Raw genomic sequence first — 23,543 nt, forward strand, 5'->3', positions numbered from 1 at the left:
AATAAGGGTAGGAATGACTGAAGTAGACAAACCTCTGTCCTTCAGTACTTGGGTCTCAATGGCCAGGCCATTAAACCCAGCGACTGTAAAGCATGATGGTAAATTGGTCCTTGAGACCACAGACACTCCCTGAGACGAAGTTCCCACGGAACGTCTGCGACTAGCATGTCCAAGTCGGCCAGGCCGGCTTGAGGAGGCCAGCCTAGAATTTCTAGGACCACTGGCGCTGATAGAATCTGAACCAGGCGTCCCTAGAGGTATCTGGCCCCGACCATCCGAGAAAGTCTGGTCGTTTTCTGTTCCCACACATTTATCAGATACCTGATTGTTATCAGGAAGGGTGATCTTTTCTGGTTGAACCTCAGGGACCGAAGTCACCCGACTAGAGGCTACTTGGCCTATCTGGTCAACCAGATCCGATTCCTGTGAAGTATAGGGACTAATCTTAGGAAAAGGTAAAGGAAAAGATCTATTCAGGGAACGGTAACTACCGCTTCCTGTAGTACTTAAACGTTGGAAGGGAAGAATCGCACCGGTAGTAGTGGTTGAAGCTCGATCTAATGTCCTGAATACCGGTGAAAACGTCCCCCCACCCTGAAACCTGGTGGGGGCGCACCTTCAGGCTGTGTACTCCTTTGCTTCGGGTTTGGCTGGGTTGGTCCTCTGCTTGTCCGACCAGCCCTTCTTGAACCCTCCTGGAGGAGTCTTGCCTTTCCCGCTAGTACCAGCCGGGCGCCCTTTATGGGCGGTAAAGAAAGGTCCTCGCTTGTTGCGAGGTCCCTTAGCTTTAGCAGCCTGTGGCAAAAAAGTGCTCTTGCCCCCAGTGGCATCCTTGATGATTTCATCTAGGTTGGCCCCAAATAGACGATTCCCCTGAAAAGGGAGATTTGTCAAGGTCTTTTTGGAACCTAGGTCAGCTGACCAGCATTTTAACCACAGCACACGTCTGAGGATCACCGCTGACATAGATGCATGCCCTAATAAGGGAGTAGTGTCCAAGGCTGCGTCACAGATAAACTGTAGCCCTTGTATAATCTGTTCCATCAAATCAGATGTCTCCTGGGGAATATCTTTTCCCCTAAGGTCTTGGCGTACCATTTTCGCCCATTCCGTAAGTGTCTGGGAAACTAGACCAATAACAATTACTGGTCTAAATGCTGACCCTATCAGAGAGAAGATGGTGCGGGACTCTGCTTCCATCTTTCGATCCACCGGATCCTTAAAGGACGAAGTGTCCTCCACTGGGATAACCGTGGCTTTATTCAGCCTGGAAATAGGTGGATCCACCACTGGTGGTACCGTCCATTTCTTAATGATGGATTCCTCAAATGGATAGCGTCTAGCAATACGCTTGGAAATAGTAAAGGTACGTTTAGAATGCTCCCATTCTCCTTTAATCTGATTACCGAAACATTTGGGTACAGGAAAAACCTTCACCGTTTTGATGGGCTTATTAGTACCATAAGGAATCTCTGTTTCAGTTGCCTCTGCCGGTAAAGCCTCAAGTTTTAAGGTTTCCTGCACTGCCACAACTAGTGCGTCCACCAATGCTTCTTCCTGAATTATAGCGGGAGAAGAAGCGTCCTCCTCACTGTCTGAGGGGGCTTTACCTGGGATAACAGCCTTTGCAGAGGAACCGGCAACTGCAGTGACCATCTCTGAATCAGAGTCAGAGGTGTCAGATAGTATAGGGGTAGGCGGGGTCGCTTCCTTGACCCCCGTCCCTGACAGGCCGCCTCCACCCGAGCCACCATAGACTCCAAAATTGCTGTAAATGACTCTACACTCTGTGCACCGGCGGGTCCCGTGGCCCCCTCGAGGGAAACAGGTGGGGGAATATGTGTGGCAGGGTCCATGATAATTCCAGTCACTTCCTGGATAATATAATTCAAAAATAAAAAACTTTTTTTTTTTTTTTTTTCAGACCCCCAGCGCCACAAAAAGCCCCTTAGTGTTACCTGCTAGGGATCCCTATCGATCGAGAGAGAGAGAGAGATAGACCCCCAGGCTCACCACTTGATGCTCAGAGTTTAACTGCAACAGGTTACAGCGCTGTCTTGACCAACAGGAAGTCTTTTGGCTGGCTGCCCAGGAAGAAAGGAGGCGGCTCCGCCCCTCTGCACGCCTTCCGGCGCCTCCCCTAGCTCCACGAGGTGTTTGGATCACCTCAAACATGGCCGCCCCCATGCTGGAGACACGAGGCTACGCCAAAATGGCGGCCCGTGCGATCCAGCAAAAAAAATGGCGGCGGCCTGTACTGAATAGCGGTGTGCTGCAGGGCACACAACACTCTCTCTGCATGGGGATTTGGCGTGGTTGGCGGTACCGGCCCTGACGGACCGCATGGCCATTCGGGAGGCCTGCTAATAGCTGGAGATCTGATTAGGAAGACAGTCTACATGTCCATGGCTTCTGACTGGTAGGTAGCTTATTCTTATCACCGTAAGATTCCCAGAATGCCACAGATTATAATCTTAACATGTATACAATTAGATTGTTAGCTCACAAACCAAGCCTCCTGGCTTTTTGCACATAAAATCACACTCAAAGTAGGAGGATCTGTGTCATTTATAGGATAGAGAGGGACTCTATCTTACCATACAGAGAGGGGCCCGCGTTCACCACAAGACCCGTCAGGGGAAAAGGGGGAACATACTACTCACCATACCGGAACCAGGCGGGCACCAACTCCTGACAGTACCCCTCTCCACCGGGGCGGGAGGGCTGTCGACCGATATGGACGCCGTGACTCATGGTCTTTGGCGTTTCAGCGAGACGTTTAACTCGCGGGGTCAGTCCTTTAATGGGACTTGGTCGCGGCCGACCCAGCGCGGAGCTATGGCCTGCACGCGCTCGTAGGCTGAACTGGGGTGACCACCGGATCTCAACATCCAGCCCGTCGCCCAGTTCAGCTTTCTTGCTTGAAGATCTCACAGGAACACTGGAGAAAAAAGCTGTCTAAAAAATCCTTTAAGAAAAAAATCTTGCCAGGACCTAAGATCCCAGCAAGGTATCTAGGTCCTTACTCCTAACTAGACAGAAAATAACTGATTTGCTGAGGCAGAGAGAGAGAGGATATATCCTCTGGGACTGCCCCTAGGGTGTGGCCAGAGCTTTTTAATTTCCTGTCTAGTCCTGCTCCTGTGGAGGCAACATAACCCGAAGGTGGTGTATCACCGAGGACTACGTCTGTCAATGAGCGCTAGAGAAACTACTTCTAAGGTAGAGCGTCCGTTAAAAGATAAAATTACTTTTTTTTTGTCGGCAGTGCACCGCAGGACACGGCCTGCTGCGTCTTACCTGTCATTAGGATCAAGGTGGCCCATTGGTGTTATATAGGTGTATATATCAAACTTTAAATGATCCATCTTGGAGGACAAGATTTCTTGAATCACGGTATTGAGAATTACGAGTTAAATTACTCACACATATGGCTCAAGAGTTCTGTCTGAACTATTTAGTACAAACAACCTAACCACCCCTCCTGCAGTTGACAATAGGACCACCTGGTGTACATCGATTTCAAACTATTCATATAACAGCGATACAACACAGTTATTTTTTTTAAACAAACGACACTCTACCTTAGCAGTAGCTAAAAACTGAACCAAACTGAAGAAACAGTTTGGTGAAACATGTCGGGATGCTTCTCTGCAACTAGAAACTTGATCGCAAATATATCTATATGAAAAGTTTTTTTGAATGTATACAAAAAAAAAAAATGTTATAACCACTTACCGCATATCAACGTATATATACACGTCGGTACACTTTGAGGGGTTATACCGGGATGATGCCTCTAGCTAGAGGCATCATCCCGGTACCGTGGTTAACAGCCAACGGTCGGCTTTCCGTCGGTAAGGACCGATGCGGCTCGGGAGCCGGTCGATCGTTACCCGGGTTAGCGGGAGGGGACGTTCCCCCCCCCCCCCTCCCTCTGAGCACCCAGCCGGCACGTCCGCCAGCTGGATGGAGTCCCAATCAATGCCGGAAACGGCTTTGATCAGGTCTCCCATGACGTAACACGGAGGCAGCGTCCATGATGTCACTTCCGGGTTACTGTGCTGCAAAAAGCAGCAAATTTAAAAACGGCTGTATGCAAAAACGCCGTTTTCCATACATGGGAGTGTAGTGGAGGGGTCTAGGGTCTTTTAGACCCTCAATCCCTCCATAAAGAGTACCTGTCACTACATTTTGGTGTCACAAGGGAAGTTTACATTGCTTGCGACAGCAATAAAAGTGATCAGATTATTATTTTTTTTTTTTTTTAAAACCTGTAATAAAGTTAAAAAAAAATAAAATAAATAGAAAAAAAAAAAAATTTAGCCGCCCCCGTCACCGTTCGCTCACGCACAAAAAAAAAAAAAAAAAAAAAAAAAAAAAAAGTATAAGCAAGTCAAGCCGCAAATGAAATCGCTGTTCAAACCACACATGTGAGGTATCGCCGCGATCGCCAGAGCGTGGGCAATAATTTAAAAAAAGCACTACACTCTAACTCTAAACTGGTAACCATTAAATAAATTTAAAGCGTCGCCGATTAAGATCTCTATTGACCATAGTTTGTCGCCATCCCACGGGGGGGGGGGGGGGGGGGGCGCAATTTTAAACCGTAACATGTTGGGTATCTATTTACTCGGCGTGACATCATCTTTCACAATATACAAAAAAAATGGGCTAACTTTACTGTTTAGTATTTTTTAAATGCAGTGAAATGTGATTTTTCAAAAAAAAATTGGATTTTTGTAAGATCTTACCGTAAAATCCTTTTCTCTTAGCTCATTGACAGACGTAGTCCTCTTTGATTCTCATCAATAGGGTTATGCTGCCCTCTACAGGAGTAGGACTAGGCAGAAAGAAAAAACGTTCTGGCTCCACCTTAGGGGCAGTCCCAGAGGGTATATCCTCTCTCTCTCTCTGCTACAGGATGTTAGTTATGTCACAAAGCAGTGTCAGAGAATTTAACCCAACCCAACTCAATGACAGAGGGGCGGGTACTACGTCTGTCAATGAGCTAAGAGAAAAGGATTTTACGGTAAGATCTTACAAAAATCCAATTTTCTCTGTCGCTCATTGACAGACGTAGTCCTCTTTGATTCTCATCAATAGGGACGTCCCAAAGCAGTGCCACAAATGAGGGGTGGGATTGACAGAAATCAAAATCCAATCTAGAAGGCCCAACCAGAGCCAACCAGAAGTATCAAGGGACTCATCGAGCAAACAGATGAGACCTACCCAACAAACCCTCGAGGTAGACCAACAGTCTCCTCAAACAGCGGCCTGCAGGAACCTTGCGGCCAAAACAGGCATCTGACGATGCCCTCACATAAACCTTATACAATATTGTAAAGGTATGAACCGACGACCAAGTAGTCGCCTTGAAAACCTGAACCACTGACGCCTGATGGCGGAAGGCCCAGGAAACACTAAGCGCCCGAGTAGAATGCGCCTTAACAGGGAACGGGGGATCCCGACCCTTAGATAGAATAAGCCTATACCACCGTCTGTCTGATCCATCTAAAGATGGTCGCGGCAGAAACAGGCAACCCCTTCTTAGGGCCATCCGTGATCACAAACAGTGAATCCGTCTTACAAATTGAATCCGTAGTATTCAAATATATCCTGATCGCCCGAACTGCATCCAAGGAATGCAACGCAAATTCGAGGATGATTGGGCTTAGGACATAGGAAGGACAATATAATGTCCTCATTCAAATGAAACTTTGAAACCACCTTAGGAAGGAAGGATGGATTCGGATGAAGAACAACCTTATCCCTATGAACCACCAGATATGGGGAACAACAGGATAATGCAGCCAGTTCTGACACCCTGCGTGCAGAAGTGATAGCCACCAAGAAGGCCACCTTCTGGGATAAAGTAAGCAAGGGAATCTCCCTGATATTTTCAAAGAGAGGTTTCTGAAGAACCGACAGCACCAAATTAAGATCCCAGGGTGGTAACGGCGCGCGCACTGGCGGAGCCAGGTGTCGCACCCCCTGGATGAAATTCCGCACCAAGGAATGAGTAGCCAAAAACTTCTGAAAGAAGATAGCTAATGCTGAAAACAGACCCTTGATAACACTCAAGGCCAGCTTCTGCTCAACTCCCTGTTGCAGAAAAACCAATATTCGGGCCACCGAATAAGAACGTGGAGGGAACCCAAGGGATTCACACCACGCAATGTAGGACTTCCATGTGCGATGATAAATCTTTCTGGAAGTCGCTTTCCTTGCTTTACCTAGAGTAGGAATAACTGAAGCTGACAATCCCTTGTCCTTCAGCACCTGGGTCTCAATAGCCAGGCCGTTAAAGCCAGCGATCGTAAAGCAGGATGGAAAATCGGTCCCTGAGACAGTAGGTCTTCCCTGAGAGGAAGTCGCCACGGGACGTCCGCAACCAGTCTGACCAAGTCGGCGTACCAGGCTCGACGAGGCCAGTCCGGAGCTACCAGGATTACTGGAATTCCTTCCCCCTCTATCCTGCGAAGAAGTCTTGGCAGTAACCTGAGAGGAGGGAAGGCATACATTAGCTGGTATTGCCCCCACGGGGCGACCAGTGCGCCTGACTAGACAGAAAAAAAACTAACATCCTGTAGCAGAGAGAGAGAGGATATACCCTCTGGGACTGCCCCTAAGGTGGAGCCAGAACGTTTTTCTTTCTGCCTAGTCCTACTCCTGTAGAGGGCAGCATAACCCTATTGATGAGAATCAGAGGACTACGTCTGTCAATGAGCGACAGAGAAATGGCGTTTTAAAGACCACTGCGCAAATACCGCGTGACAAAAAATATTGCAATGACCGACATTTTATTCTCCAGAGTCTTTGCTAAAAAAAAAAATTATATTATAATATATATATATATATATATATATATATATATTTATATTTATATATTAGGGATGCACCGAAATGAAATTCTTGGCCGAAGCCGAATAATAATGAAATGCTTGGCCGAAGGCCGAATACCGAACGCGGTGTTTCGCATTTTTTCCATTTATTTTGCCAATTTTTAGGGGGCACGCTGATGGGCACATTTTATGTTAGGGGGCACGCTGATGGGCACATTTTATGTTAGGGGGCACTCTGATGGGCAAAACAAAACATTTAAATCAGCGTTGCTCTTAACATAAAATATGCCCATTAGCGTGCCCCTTAACATAAAATATGCTCATCAGAGTGCCCCTTAACATAAAATATGCTCATCAGCATGTCCCTTAGCATAAAATAAGGGGCATGCTGATGGCCACATTTTATGTCAAGGGAGCACTCTGTTGGGCACATTTTTTTTCTTTTTTTTTTTAAGGGGCACTTTATAGGGCACTCTAATGTAATGAGCATGGCGAGTGGCAACAACATATGGCAGTCTGCACACTAATGCTTGTGCAGCTGCCAGCTACCGTATTCTCCCCCAAATGTGCTCAGCTCCACATCACATACCTGAACTGCAGCCAGAGCCAAAAGCCGCGAACAGGGGGGCGGGGCGTGGACCTAGTGTGAAGGAGCCGCAGTCAGGAGCAGGGGGCGGGACGCGCGCGTGACGTCACACCCCCTACTCGCGGCCGGACAGGACACTGGCGGCGTGTGAGAAGGGAGCCGCGAGCCGCAATGAGGAAGGTGAGCGGTCAGGGCGGAAGCTGACATTGTTCGGCTCAAAATTATTCGGCCTTTTGACTTATCCGGCTGAACGCCGAAAGTGCTATTTTCTCTATTTTCGGCCGAATAATGTTCGGCCGCCGAATATTCGGTGCATCCCTAATTATATATATATATATATATATATATATATATATATATATATATATATATATATATATATATATAATGTTTGGGGGTTCTAAGTAGTTTTCTAGGAAAGAATACTGGTTTTAAACTTGTGAACAAAAAAAGTGTCCGAAATAGGGCTGGGGCCTAAGTGGTTAATTGTGTTATCAGTCTGGCTATTTTGTCCATTTTTAACTTTTTTGAATAAAAATTATTTTTAAGATACATGTTTTGATTTAATATTTGGCACCTTAAAAATCCACAACCCTCTCCCTTATTGGAGGGGGGGGGGGGGGGGTTCCGTTCTTGCTTACTTGAACTGGGATGTGGTGCCTTTGAGTCATTCAAGCAAAGAACGTATTTCTTGCATATCAGTATATAGCAGTCTTGTGACTTTTAGCAGTGTCTGGTTAAAGCTTGTAGGAGGAGTTTTCATTCTCACCTGACTGTCCTATGAGGCTGCGGGACACCTGACCTTCTGTCTGGACAGTGCCAATTGGCCCTGTGCTGATCACTTGCACTTGCACCTTCCCAAGGGGAAAAAATTCTCTAGCAATACACAAACTGATCACGTGCAGAGTGTTTCCAAAGGCTCGGTTTTATCAGGAGATGGATTGGAGAATGTAAAAGAAGGGGAGGATCGGAGAATGTAAAAGAAGGGGAGGATCAGAGAAGACAGGATCAAACAGCCTCTTTACACAATGTGGAGGATTAATCCCTAAAGCCCCGTACACACGTACCGATCGTCGGCATACAAATGTTCGTCTTTTCTCCCCGGGATGTCGGTGTCTGTTGAAAAGTGCAAAGACAGCACAAGGACAGCACAAGAATTTTGTCTGCAGACTTCAGCTGACTGCAGAAGTGATGTCATGTAATGGTTAACTTTCCCTGTGTTTTTAATTTTTTGAGCATGCCCAGTCTTGCAAATCTGCGGTCTGTCGGCCGAATTCTGTACTGACAGGCGAACAATCGTCCGTTCTGGTGTCCGCAGACAAAAATTTTCATGTTTGCACGAAAGACTTTTGTCCGCAGATTGTGCGCAGACATCTGTCGGAGGCACCATACTAACACGCGTACAATCGGCAGATCTTTCGTCCGCCGACGTTTGTATGCCGACGATCGGTACGTGTGTACGGGCCTTTAGGTTCCACAGTGAGTAGAACATGCATGCTATTCTGCTTACACACACCAATTTTACGGTTGTGGGTTTAGTAACACTAGTTGTAGTAAAGAGACCACACACATGGAAGCAGACACCCTTCGGTGTTACACAAAGATTTTTGGCTAAAGGAGCAATTTTATTCAAGTGAATGTCATACGAATTGAACATTAACTTATCTGAAATCCTAAAATCAAAAAAATAAGAAGGGAATTAATACAGTAGACAAGCATTTTTGTCCAAACTTAAAACTCTGTTCATACTAACCCTGTCACTACTGTGGGGTCTGAAGTATGTTCTAGCACATTTCCAACAGGAAATGAAATTAGAAAATTAATTATGTTTAAATATGAAATAAATCCCTTTATTGTGGTCTATGGAATACTAGAATGTGTTCTGGAGGTACAAAAGGGCAGGATGGTATCACCCACCTTGGTGGTTTACAAACCTTTATCTGAAACAATGGTAGGCACATATAGGGGGAAAAAAAATGAGTGCAAGGGAAGCAAAGTGGAGGTTTAAATGACAAACATTAATTCATTTTTAAACTTGCAACAGAAAATTAAAAAAAAAAAAAACTTTAAATTGTGACACCCCCTTCCCTCTGTCCTTACACCAGTGTAAAACTTTGAGCTTCAGGCTTTATGTCCCATGGATGCAGCTTCAATGCCTTTTACACTTAAAACCCAATCCAAGCATGATAAATGAATGATGCTAAAAGGGGATCTTTACCTTTACATCTATGCAGTATTATATGGGGGATGGCAATCTTTTTAAAAGTTTTATCTTGGTTCTGCTGGATATCCCAGCAGCCATTGTACTTCTGGTATGCTGTGAATTCCACTGCCACACATCTGCTGGTCGTGTCTCTGCCCCCTCTCCACTCAGTCATTCTCAAAACGCTGCATGCATCGGTGCTGGAAGTAGATTGGTAGCGGTACTAACAGCGATAAAACCTTTTCTAAAGGATGGAAGAGAGCCACCAGCAATACATTACAAAAAAGGTACAGAGAGGACTTCCAAATATGAGTCAATCCAGGTCATTTACTCGTATTGGGCTTCCAAGTCCAGGTTTAGCCTAAATTACAAACACAAAATCAGCACAAGGGACATAAGTTAGGCTGGCCATATATTATACAATTTTTTTCTACAACTTTCCTTTAGATTACCAAAACTATATATATATATATATATATATATATATATATATATATATATATGTATGAGGTCACACCTAAACATTTTCAATTTTGTATACAATCAGGCATGCCCTTGTACTACATAGCTGAAGGTAAAGCTAAAGTAAATTGAACAAGAAAACTGTATAATGTATGGCCAGCTTAACAATTGGTAGGATGTGTCATTTGTGCAGAGTCTTTAGTTTAGGAGACATTTTTGGTCTTTATGCACCCCCCTTCCTTCTGGAGCATTGGGGGACATTACAATACAGGGGCTGTCAGGAGCTCTCATCATGAGAGCCCGACTATGCCTGCTGTGCCATTCATAGAAGCCGTACTATAGCTTCTATAAACGACACAGGGACCACTAAATGGGGAGAGAGTGGGCGAATGATCGTACTACAGGGACAAATCTATCATGCACCTGAACACTCTCCATTCAGGGATGTGGCAATGACAGGTGGCTTAAGGTGAACCAGTGTTTGGCTTTATCCTTACTCCCCATTCAGTGTTCCTGTGTCATTCATAGAAGCTGTAGTTCAGCATCTATGGATGGCACAGCGGGGTGGAAAGGGCAGGCATAATCAAGTCCCTAACAGCCCCTTCAGTTATATTAAACCACCGCTGCACCAGAATATTAAGGCATTGGTAGGAAAGCCGAAAAGGTCTTCTAAAGCAAGAAGAATCAGTACAAAAGGGACACATCATACTAAATTGAAGTTATGTCCCTTGTGCTGATTTTTAGGTTTGTAATTTACACTAAACTAAGGCTTCTAATGGCATTAAACATTAATGTGCAACATCAAATGCGGTTCCACAGGGGCACCATGGACTCAGGTTCCACAGGCTGGCAATGTACTTCTGGGTGCTTTTCTACCCTTCCCCTGCCCCATAGTGACTGTATAAAAAAAACCTGTAGAGGTTGCCCATGGAAACCAGTCAGGTTTCATCCTTCATTCACTAGAATTTAAACATACAATCTTATAAGGAAATGCTGCACAATTCTCCTAAACATGAACCAATAAAGTGATCTAGGGAGAGAGTAACAAATGCCCTCCAGTGTTGTCAAAGAATACTAAAAACAGAAGTAATCAGCTTCGATGTGGTGTTCATGGTGTGATTAATGCAGATGTTTTTCATGTAGAAAGGAAGCAGTCCTTCCATGAATGGTAAAGGATTAAACTAGCTAGCACTAAGTATTTATTTCGATCCGCTCCATGGGACTTAAAAATTTGCCGGCAGAGTTCTGCTTACAGAAGCGAGACTGAAGCTCAAAGCAACTGTAATAAGTACAGAAATGCACCCATGTGTTCACTACCAAATCACTCATACATCATTTTCCAAGTGGCGAATACAACTAAGGAGGATTAATGAGGGAGATTTACTAAAACTGGGAGCACACAAACTGGTTCAGTGTGTATGGCAGCCAATCAGCTAACTTCAGCTTATTCAATGAAGCTTTGACAATAAAAACTGGAAGCAGATTGGATTCTATGCACAACTGCAACAAATCCCTTGTGCACCAGTTTTTTTGGAAATCTCCCCCAAAATGTAGTGCCAATGAAAAAGCAGTTGGGGTCCAAAAAAAAAAAAGACAAGTTCAAAGTGGATTGTTATAGGACGACGTTAAAATCTGTTGCGATCAGAAGCACTTTCCATTTCTTTTTCGTATTAAACCAGTTATGAAATTAAAACGAGACATAAAATCAGGAAACAAATCAGCAGCAAAGAACACAAAGAGAAGCTGCAAAATGTTTGGGATCTGCATAGACCGTCGGGGTAACATGTTTCAGCAATGACTGCTTGCACAACGGTTATTGAATACAAATTGTAAAATTAACCATGGTTAATCCCAGTAAATGTAGTTCTAAGAATGGTTAAAGTATCTCTTCTTAGAAAAAAAAAAAGAAATCCCAAGATATATTATACATTGTTGTCTATCATTGTATATAAATGCCGTTCTCTACTGTAGAAACTGAAGTTTTGTAAAACGCATTGGCTTGATTTAGTTCTCCCAGAGTGAGTTTTTTTTTTTCAGTTCACAAAACAGTTGTATTTAGTATTAGTGAGAAGTGTGAAGGAAATTGCAGCTGTAACACTGGAGGATCCGCAGTGATCTAAACAGTCTAATTGTTTGCCGCATCAGCCTGCCGGGACCAGCCTTCTTCTTCCACCCCAGAGTCGTACTCTTCCTCTGGCACCTCTTTAGTTTGGGCTCTGAAACGAAAGGAAAACATATTAATCACTTGCCTACTGCACACTATTTTTTACTTTCTGCTATAAAAAATCCAATGTAAAAAAAAAAAAAAAAAAAAAAAAGATCTAATGTAAAAAAAAAAATCTAATGTCTTCATCAAATTTAGGCCAATATGTATTCTGCTACATACTTTTGGCAAAAAACATCCCAAAAAGCTTACATAGGCAGATTGCCGTTCTGCCTCTAGGCGTAAGGTCCGTCTGACCCGCTAATTGGCTCCCCCTCTCGGCGCACGCATCACCTAGTGACTATTGGATGAAATGACTCACAGGTACGCAATTTTACGACACTTTGCACAGTAAATGTACGTTAGGCAGTCGGCAAGTTGTTAATGCTGGATTTTTTCTTTTAGAAAAAAAATATTTGTTTCGGTTATATAGTTTTGTACTTTTTTTCCTGCGCGGATGGGGCTCCACTGATGGGTGCTGATGACAGGCAGCACAGATAATCAGAACACGGATGATCTGTACCCAGATTATGAGTGTAGATGTCCCCTGTGTGGAATGCCACTTATCAGCTCTCCTCTCGCACTGTCAGCGTGAGGAGAGGACTAGGAAATTAATTTAAAAAGTGTGCTTTCTGTGCAGAAATGGAGACTTCCACTGAACTGTTCTGCTCCAATATCAGTGGAGCTACACATACACAGCAATGATGTGCACAAGCTTTTTTTAAACTAGTGTGAAAACACCCGATCTCCATGCAGTAGAAGAGTTATTGCCATTGCTGGTGGAGAGCCGGTACTTTACTCCTCTACACAAGGAAGCAGCTGGTATTCAGACTTACCTAATATAACCAGGCTCTTTCTTTCCTTCCACTACATCCTGATCAAGCTCCACACTGACTATGTCAGAATTTGGAACCTCAAACATCGGCTCAAGAAGCAGCTTTTCCTAAAATGGCAAATGATATACAATTAAAAAAAAATAAAAATACAAGTCAAGTCAAGGGTACATTAAAATATATCTATACCTCGCAAACAAAAGTGAATGGCATCATTCATATTTTACTTCTAGGGTTTGTGTATGATGAAATGCCCTCGTCTTTCTCTCAAACCTTTGCTTTTAATTTTTAATGCTGGTTTACACCACATTCTTTTATGAAGCAGTGAATGTCAACTCACTGTCATTTTAAATTACTTTGATAAAAAAAATTTCACAAAAATACTTTTCTTAACCACGTCAGCTACGGATCAGGGCATTTTTTTCTATTTATCACTGCGCTACTTTAACTGGCAATAGCAGTCATGCAACTCCGTACCCAAAAAAAAAAATATATACACACACACATATATAATATATATATATATATATATATACACATATATATATATATATATATATATACACACACACACACACACACACACACACACACACGTGTCCAAGGCCTAAACATCCTAAGGGAAATTGTATTGCATGCCTTGGATGTGGTTCGGGCAATTAGGGTGTACCTGACAGCTACAGAGTCTTTAAGGAAGTCGGACCCTCCATTTGTGCTCACAGATCGACCTTACAAAGGGTTGTCTGCTTCTTTTTCAACCATCTCCAGATGGGATCAGATGGTGGTTCAGGCCTATTGCATCAAGGGTCAGAGTCCTCCTTTCCCTGTCAAGGTGCACTCTACTAGGGCACTTCGTGTCTCCTGGGCTTTCCGTCATCCAGCGTCAGTGACGCTGGTTTGCAAGGCGGCCACCTGGTCGTCGGTGCACGCTTTTATGCAGTTTTTTGTAACGTGAATGTGCAGGCATCTGCAGATGCTTCTTTTTGGCAGCAAGGTTTTGCTGGCTGCGATTTAGAGGACCTGGTCCTCTGAGGGTGTATTTTTTTTTTGCCAGGTGAGCTCCATGTTACCTGGTTGGCTGTGTGTCCGTCAATGAACGAAAGAGAAAATATTAATTGGCTTGTGTGAAAGTTTTAGCAGCTACAAGACAGTGTATATATACATTGGAAAGCAGCTATAGAAACTATAGTGTAATCAACGACGTATAGTGGGTCTGTGATAATGTGGCGGACAATCTGGCCCCAACGTGTCACTAGCGATATAAATGTCAGGGACCCTCCCAGATAGCATCTAATACAGTGATCATACTGTACACTGAACTAATGACACTGGCCGGGAACGTGTCAACATTTAAAAGCAATCAAGGGGTTATTGGTGTGCCTAACAAATGTTTGTGTGTAATCTCTGCTGCTTTCAATCCTGATTTGGCTATTTTTCTCCCTGCTTAACAGCCAGATCACTGTTCACAGTCCACATTAAGTTCTGTGTGCTTGTAAACACAGAACTCTGTGTGCGATTGGATAGCGGATTTCAGCCAAAATTATTGGCTGAAATCTGCTGCCAAACTCATACAATTATGTGATTGTGCCGGTACCTTCCGTCCTCGCAGTATATTAACATTTAGTTTAACCTATCTTTGCAAAAGAAAAAAAAAAAAAAAGACTGCTTGTGTATATATAGCAAGTAGCTCAAAAGCAGAAAGACCCTTTCATATTTAGTATAGAGTCAGCAATTTTCTATAACCACAAAAAATAACCTATTAGAATAAATTGCTATTAAAAAGTAGCCAGGGTGTGTCCACCATCCTCTTTCTGGCTATAAAGAATAATCTCTGCTTTTAGCAGTAAGAAAAGCACCAAAAACTGGATTTCGTCTTACTGTAAAATCCTTCTCTGATGTTCATTGATGGACACAGCTCCACATCTTCTCGACCCTTGGGTTTAGGTTGCCCCCTACAGGAGTAGGACACACTAGGCAGAAAAAAGTTTGACTATGCCTATAGCACAGTCCAGGGGGGGGTATACTCCCACTTTCTGCTATAGGTCTTCAGTTTTGTAACAAGCAGTGTCAGAAGAACATATAACCCAACTCAATAGAGCGGCGGGTGCTGTGTCCATCAATGAACATCAGAGAAAAGGATTTTACAGCAAGACAAAAATCGTTTTCCCTTTCATTCATTGACAAACCGCTCCATATCTTCTTGACCCTTGGGACATCCCAAGGCAGTGTCAACATGAGGGGTGGGACTAACACAGCAATAACACTTCCCAAAAGGCTGAAACGTAGCCAACCAGGTAAAACAGGAGCTCAACCAGGAACAACTGGAGCTCATCTGACAAAAAATACACCCTCAAAGGACTAATCCTCTCAATCAGCAGCCTGCAAAACCTTGCGGCCAAAGGCAGCATCGGCAGATGCCAACATATCCACCTAATAAAATTTTGTGAAAATGTGCATGGAGGTCCAGGTGGCTGCCTTGCAAAACCTGCACCACTGACCCAAGAGGCACTAAGCGCCCTCGTAGAATGCACCTTAACAGGGAGAGGAAGTTCCTGACTCTAATGGAGTAGGCCTGCACCACCGTCTGCCTGGTCCATCCGGAAATAGTCGCAGCAGACGTGGCCAGTCCCTTATGGGGTCCATCCGTAAGGACACATGGAGAATACGATTTTCAGAATGACTCAAATCGCCGCCAGGTACACCCTGAACGCCTGAACCACATCCAAAGAATGCAAGGCAATCTCTTTAGGGTGCTTAGGCTACAAGGCAGGCAACACAAAGTCTTTATTTAAATGGAAACCAGAGACGACCTTAGAAAGGAACGACTAACAGGGACGAAGCACCACTTTGTCTCTGTGAACCACCAAGTAAACAACAAGACAATGCAGTCAACTCCGACACACTGTGCGCAGAAGTAATAGCCACCAAGAAGGCTACATTCTGCGACAAAGCAAGCAGAGGAAGCTCATGAATATTTTCAAAAGGCAGTTTCTGAAGAGCCGACAGCACCAAATTGGAGGTCCCACAGAGGTAATGGAGACCTCACCGGAGGACCCAGGTTGCCCCAGAACAAAGGTGTGAAAATCACCAGGGCCAAAATCTGGTCTTTGATGATACCCAAGGCCAAACGCTGACCTACACCTCTTTGGAAAAACCCCAAGTCACAAGACATAGAAAAGGAAACGGGGGGAAACCCCACCTCTCCGAGACTCACTACGCAATGTGCACCTTCCACACTCTATGATTAATCTTCCTAGAAGTAGATTTTCTAGCTTTTACCAGCGTACGAATGACCAATTCAGACACCACTCTATCCCTCAGCACCTGGCTTTTAATAGCCAAGCTGTTAAAGCCAGCGACTGTAAAGCAGGATGGAAGATCGGCCTTTGAGCTAAAAGATCTTCTCTGAGAGGGAATCCCCAAGAGACATCGGTGACCAGCCATACCAGGTCTGCGTACCAAGATCTGCAAGGCCAGTCCAGGGTCACTAGGATGACAGGAATCCCTTCTGCCTTGATTTGCAGGAGTCTCGGCCGAAGAGCTGTCACGGGAAATGCGTATACCAGACGATACTGGCCTCAAAGGGTCACCAGAGCGTCTGGCATCGGCCCGAGGATCCCGAGACCTTGCTACGAACCTCTGCACCTCCCTTGAAACGAGAGGCCAACAGGTCCACATTAGGAGTTCCCCCCACCAGAAACAGTTGATAAAACACCTCCGGGTGGAGAGACCATTCTCCCTGATCCAACGTCTGCTGACTGAGGTAGTCCGCCTGCCAATTTTCCACCACTGGAATATGCACAGCTGAGATGGCTGGAACAAAGTGATCTGCCCACCTTAAAATGCCGGCTTCTACCCGGGCCTCTAGGGTACTTTTGGTGCCCCCTTGATGAATGACAAATTTCATGGCCGTGGCATTGTCCGATTGACTCCTTACTGGGTGCCAATGCAGACGATCCGTCCACTGGGTCAGGCAAAGCCTGATTGCCCGAATTTCCAGGATACTGATCGGCAAGCTGAACTCCGGAATCCAAAGCCCCCCAAGCACAATCCGTGCCCAAGACACCTCCTCACCCAGACAGGCTGGCATCTGTGGTGACCATCGTCCAGTACAGGGGGGGGGGAGAGAAGGATTTTCCCTGTCGAAGACCCAGAGAGCAGAGCCACCAGCTCAGGGACCCTCCCGTACCCCAGCTGAACAGGATCAGATTGTATAGAGACTGAGGATTATTTTTCCATTTGGCAAGAAACTCCTTTTTCAGAGATCTGGTATGGAACTGAGCAAACTGTATGCAGGTCCAGAGAGATGACCGCTGGCTGGACAACAAGAGCCGAATCGTATCCTGCAACTTCTGGAGTTTCTCCTCCGGACTGAGGGAGAGTCCAGGGTCAGGCCCACGTAGTCCAGTTTGGTGGACGGAACCAGAGCAGATTTTTGGAAACTCAGTTGCCAACCGAGCTCTTGCAAAGTTTGCAACAAAAATGTCCAGATTGTTTTGTAAGGCATTTGGAGACTCTGCTCGCTGAAGGAGGTCGTCCAGGTACCTCAGTACCGCAATCCCCCTTCTGCCTAGGCAATGCCAACACCAGGGCCAAAACTTGTCAACACCCGAGTAGCCGAAGGCGAGACCAAAAGGGTAACGCCAGGAATAGGTAGTGCTCCTTGCCTACGGCAAAGCGAAAGAAACGCTGATGCCCGACATATATATTGGTATATGAAGGTAAGCGCCCTGGATGTCGGTAGAGGCCAGAAAATCCCCTTGATGAAGGGATGCCCCTACCGTGTGAATGGACTCCATCCGAAATTTCTGAACCTGCATAAGCAGTTCAAGGCCTTGAGGTCCAGGATTGGACGGACCTTGCTTTCCTTCCTGTAAATAGGTTTGAATAAAACCCCTGAAAGCGATCCGATTCTAGACCTGGTACAATGACTCCTTGTGAGAGCAGATCCTGTACTGTCCCAAAAAGACCTTGTAGACGATCTGGGGACAAGCGCAGGTTGGAAGCATTGCAAGGGAAGAACCTTGCCGGAGGCAAGGATCGAAACGCAATCTTGTAACTGGACCAAATCAACTCATGGACCCATTTGTCTTGAATCAAGGAGGTCAATGGATCCGGAAAGAAGCAAAATACGTCCCCACACCCCAGATACGGGTGAGGGTGCCCCTTCAGGCAGAAGTGGGCTCGTCTGCAGTCCCGGAGGAACCCGCTCTCGACTTACCAGCCCAGGGCCTCTTGGAACCCTCTGCTGGGTTATGGGCAGATTTTGACCCCTGGTCCTTAAATCCAGAGGGACGAAAGGACCGCTTACGGGCCGAGAAGAAAGGTTTGCGATGAGACTCTTTGCTCCTGGTAGTTTGCGGAAGCAGAGTACTCTCCCCTCCTGTAAGACCCTTAATTATCTCCTCCATGGAAGCTCCCAACAGGCAGTCTCCTACAAAGGGGAGATCAGTCAATACCTTTTTGGAAGCCTGGTGCGCCGACCAGTATTTCAGTCATATGTGGCAAAGGGTCACGCGTCCAGAGAGGCATCACAGATATACTGCAACCCCAGGACCAACTGGTCCACCAGCTCCGTCAGGTCAGGAGGAGGCTACCCCCTTCCAAATCCTGGCGCAGGAGCTTAGCCCATTCCGTTAAGGTCTGGGAAACCAAGGTTATGGCAAACACCAGCCGCAGAATGGAGCCAGCCATGGTAAAAAGGTATCGGAACCGGGATTCATCTCTTGTCAAAAGGGTCCTTAAAAAAATAAAAAAAATCAACATCAACTCCTCCACAGGGAGAAGGGTGGCTTTGTTCATCCTGGCAACCCGAGGGTTCACCTTAGGTGGTACTGTCAGTTTCTTTAACAGGGACTCCTCAAAAGGATACCTTCTAGCAAAAACGCTTAGGTACCCCGACAGTGCATTTTGGGGACACCCCAATGACTCATGACAATGCTGTCGAAATAGGCGGGAAAGGGGAATACCTTTGCGGTCTTTGAGGCTCTGCGGGTACCAAAGTGCACCTGCGCAGCCGAAGCAGTGTCCTCCAATTTGAATGTTTCCTGCATTGATGCAATCCGTGCATCCATTAGCGCCTTTTAATGTGCGGCTGTAGTGGAGGAGGATTAATCCTCATTATCAGAGCACTCTGGGTGCATGGACGCAGAACCAGTAGGGTGACTTGCGTCAGTGGCAGCCAAATAAACCTCCGAATCTGAGGAGACCGATGCAGTTGAAGGCGGAAGACGCTTTTTGCTCGTCCTTTTTTTGGAGGGTCATATCTACCTTGGAAACTAGTGACTGCAGGACCGCCGTCATAGCAGACAAAGCGGACTGGGACCCAAAGGGCCCTGCAGCCTCTGAGAGGGGGTTAGGAGGAGACACCTGCACCGGGGGGACTCCATGGGTTAACCTGGGGACCGCCAACAAAAATTTTGAAAAAATTGCTGTTAAGTACCCCCAACCGCTGCACCAGCAGCACGACAAGTCCCACTATAGCAGAAAGAGGGAGCTGTTTAGCACCCACAAGGACTCACCACACCCTACTCAGGTACAGGGACAGAGTGCCAGGCTGCACGCCGTGCAACGATCAGAGAGAAAGAAAAAGTTCAGGAACTGACACTAGAGGTCACCAGCTAATTGACCACTCCATAGGCTTCAGAAACATGGCCGTGGTGTGATAGCAATGGGAAACTACAGGAAAATCGCCACTAGACTACACACATGGCCGCCGATAGATAGAACAGCCATCCACGGCAAAATGACAGCTCCATGCGGCTCACGGGACCCCCTGGTACATTTGGACACCAGGACCACCCACCCCTCCCCCCAAAAAAAAACATGTTTTGCGCCCCCCCCCCCCCACCCCGGGACCCCAGCACACATTCGACACCCGAACATAACAGGCATAGCCTCCTGGGGGGGCACTAGGGGTGGGTGAATGAGGGGTGGTCCGCGGAGAAGGAAGGGCGCTCGGGGGTCCGACCAACCCAGGGAGGGGCCCACGTCCAACCCGAAAAAAACAAAAAGGGGTGGGGAACACTTCTCACCACACCTTGGTACCGGACGGGCGCTACTTCAGGCAGACCACCGCACCATTTTGGAATGGGGGTGCTGTGGGCCAGAGGCTTGCTGCGAATAAGGATGTGACCAGGGCTATGCGTCCTCGCAAGGAGTTTACTCGCCAGCCAGCTCCCGTCCAGTGGGTCTAGGTCGCAGCCGACCTAGCGCGGGGGCTGAGGTCGGGTCGGGTCGTGCTCGCTGGCCGGACTGGGGAGACAATGATCTAGAATATCCAGTCCAGCAGCTGATTGTAGTTCTCACAGGAACAGAAATAAAATCAGCAAAAAATTCCATTCAAAAAGGAAAAAATGCCAGGACCAGATATCCCAGCTAGGAACTAGGTCCTCACTCCTGACTAGGCAGAAAAAAAAAACTGAAGACCTATAGCAGGAAGTGGGAGTATACCTCCTGGGACTGACCTATAGATGTAGTCAAACTTTTCTCCGCCTAGTGTCCTACTCCTGCAGGGGGCAGCATAAACCCAAGGGTCAAGAAGATATGCAGCTGTGTCCATCCATGAACAAAAGAGAAAATGTGTTAGTTGCAGAAGAATTCAGCTCACCATGATTGACCGGAGTCCTCTAGCACCAGTTTTTCGTTCCAAAGCCAGTCTAGCGATCGCTCTCAGAGCACCTTCGGTAACATTCAACTCACACTGCAAAATGGAAACAAAAATTTTAAATTTAAACACAGCAAAAATTTATTCCAAAGTTACACTGGTAAAACTAAGAAGGCACACCTTTTTAATATTTTATTTTGGCTAGCTTAAGGGACAGTTCGAATAGAACCCCTTTGTAGGGGCAGGACTTTCCCCAGAACTTATCAGAACTAGTGTTCCCACTGAAAGATTTCCCCCCTCTTTTCCTCTTCTGGGGTCAACCCATACATTTGGGATTTCCTTTTACTTTTAAATAACAGTAAGAGGGACAAAAAATATATTTCCAAATCAGGGGCACAGACAGCAATAAAAAACAGAAGTATTCCAATTTGCGTTCCAAGTCCAGGAAATGACGTCACCCAATTAATTTCGCTTCGCCCAGGAAGCAAAATGCATTAGGTGGCAGAGAATTCCAGAGACGTCATTTCCTAGACTTCGCATGCAAACCGCGGGTAGTACAGCTGTCTTACATGCTATTAACCGCTAGCCGCATATATACTGCGGCAGGCTGGCTGGGCGAATCGCCGTACCTGTACGGCGATCCTGGGAGCACATGCGCCAGCAAGGAAGCCGATTCACGATTGACACCGGGTATCCGCGATCGCTCCCCGTGGAGAGAGAACGGCGGGCCTGCTGTTGAAAACACAGCAGACCATTGTTTTCTCTGGAATTGAGAGCACCTGTGTTTCTCACATTTAAGATCCCAGATCTCAGTGTGGATTCCACAAGCCCACCCCCCCCCCCGCACAGTTATAAAACACCCCCTAAGCATACATTTAACCCTTTGATCGCCCCTGGCTTACCCCCTTCCCTGCCAGTGTTATTACAGTAATTGCATATTTCTAGCACTGATTACTGAAATAATGTCACTGGTCCACCCAAAAATGTCAGTAAGGGGTCTATCTGTCCGCCGCAATGTTGCAGTCCCGCAAAAAAAAAAAAAAAAAAAAAATAGGAGATTCTTCCATACGCATTGATCAATGTGGATGAAGATATCTCTGTCAAAGAAAAGTGTTAAAAATATATGGCGTGTATACCATTCCTTCTGGATGTCTACGGCTTGTTGCTGGTTTAGGAATGTCTACTTTTGGGGTTCCCTATCCTGCTATCTGGAGACTGGTTATTGGAGGAGGGGTGTGTCGTGGCGCCCTCCTTGCACACCGGGTGATCCGGTCTCAGAGACTCCATCGGAACTGTAAGAACATCTTCTATACCGGACTGTTGCTCACATTGGAGAACTGACGTGCGTCACTGTTTTTTTTTGGGCAGTTTGGGATTGAAGCCGCATACCAGGCTACGTTTTTCATGTTTTGGGAAAGCTCGTTTTTGTTCAACTTTCCCTTTTTCTTTGTTTGTTGGGGGGGTTGTTCTGGTATAATGGCATGGGGAGTTCTGCACCAGCACCTGTTTTTGTTTGCTCATGTATATTTTGAGGGGGTGATTTATGGGTCCCTTTTTTTTTTCATCCTGCCCATAGCCCTTACTTACCTGGGCTCTGTGTAATTTTTTTCTCGATTCCCATGGCTGACAATATAAAACTTCTCTCATGGAATGTGAGGGGCCTGAACAATAAGTTCAAACGTGCCAGTGTCTTTCAGTATTTAAAGCTCATTAAGCCACATGTCATCCTCCTGCAGGAGACCCACCTTGATGGGAACTTGATTTTGGCTCTCCGTAGGCCGTGGATACAAAGGGCATTTCATGCCACGTACTCCACCTATGCTAGAGGGGTCTCCATTCTCATTAGTAAATCTATCCCATGTTCGATCCAGCGGGTGATCTCCGATCCAGGGGGCAGATACGTGGCTGTGCTTTTGGATATGTACTCTGTTACCATGCTGTTGGTCGCTGTTTATGTGCCTCCACCTTTTCAGATACAACTGCTATATGATTTAACTGATAAGTTGGCTGAATATATGCATTTACCTGTACTGTTCATGGGTGATTTTAATGCCATCCTGGATGCTGCCTTGGATACTTCCAACCCCAATAGACCGCCCTCGGTGGATCTGCTCACCTGGGCTTCCACGGTGGGCTTGACTGAACTTTGGAGATGGAAGCATCCGCTCTTGAGGGAATACTCTCACCTGTCCACCGCTCATCGTTCCTCTGCTCGCATAGATCTGGCGTTTGGTACTGCCAGAATGCAATCCCTTTTGACTGCCTCGGAATACAGGGCCGGGGGAGTGTCTGATCACAACCCGCTACTCTTGACAGTGAACCTCCAATTGGGGGCTGGAGTGCGGGGTTGGCGCCTGGCTGCGGGCTGGCTCCAACAGGATCAGGTCGCTTCCCGCCTTGAAAAGTCGATTCAGTCATATTGGCCAGAAAATGTGGACTCAGCTGATCAGAGAGTGGTGTGGGAGGCATTTAAGTCAGTGGCGAGGGGAGAGTGTATATCGGCCATTAAATCCGCTAGGAAAGATCACAATGAGGAGGTGAGGATGTTACAGGAGGAGGAGCGGAGACGTGCGGAGGAGAACGCGGCCTTGCCGTCTGATTCCAGCTATGCTGCATTGCTGGAGGCGAGACGCCTTCTCTCTCTTCACGTCTCTGATCTTGCTCATACAGAAGCTAACAATCTACGGGCTTCTATATTCGCACAGGGCGATAAGAATGGCAAGTTCCTGGCACTGCTGGTGGCTGACCAGCAGCCGCCAGTTAATATCCCGCTTATTAGGGCCGCTGGGGGTGTGCTCAGGTCGG

The 23,543-nt window shown here is 46.2% G+C and overlaps 1 protein-coding gene across 2 annotated transcripts in view; it reads right to left on the reverse strand.

The window, feature by feature from the left end:
* Positions 1-11,978: 11,978 nt before the first annotated feature.
* CLPX (caseinolytic mitochondrial matrix peptidase chaperone subunit X) overlaps positions 11,979-23,543 on the reverse strand; it is an 89,073-nt gene continuing 77,508 nt past the window's right edge. For both annotated transcript variants that reach the window (XM_082255403.1, XM_082255402.1), the window contains 3 exons: positions 20,742-20,834; positions 13,136-13,242; positions 11,979-12,312 (listed from right to left, as the gene is read on the reverse strand). In XM_082255403.1, coding sequence (XP_082111529.1) covers positions 12,222-12,312; positions 13,136-13,242; positions 20,742-20,834 — 291 coding nt within the window. In that variant the 3' untranslated portion in view covers positions 11,979-12,221. The remainder of the gene's footprint in view (positions 12,313-13,135; positions 13,243-20,741; positions 20,835-23,543) is intronic.

Source organism: Pelophylax lessonae (genome assembly GCF_965119305.1).
Source record: "Pelophylax lessonae genome assembly, chromosome: 4".
Taxonomy (NCBI): domain Eukaryota; kingdom Metazoa; phylum Chordata; class Amphibia; order Anura; family Ranidae; genus Pelophylax; species Pelophylax lessonae.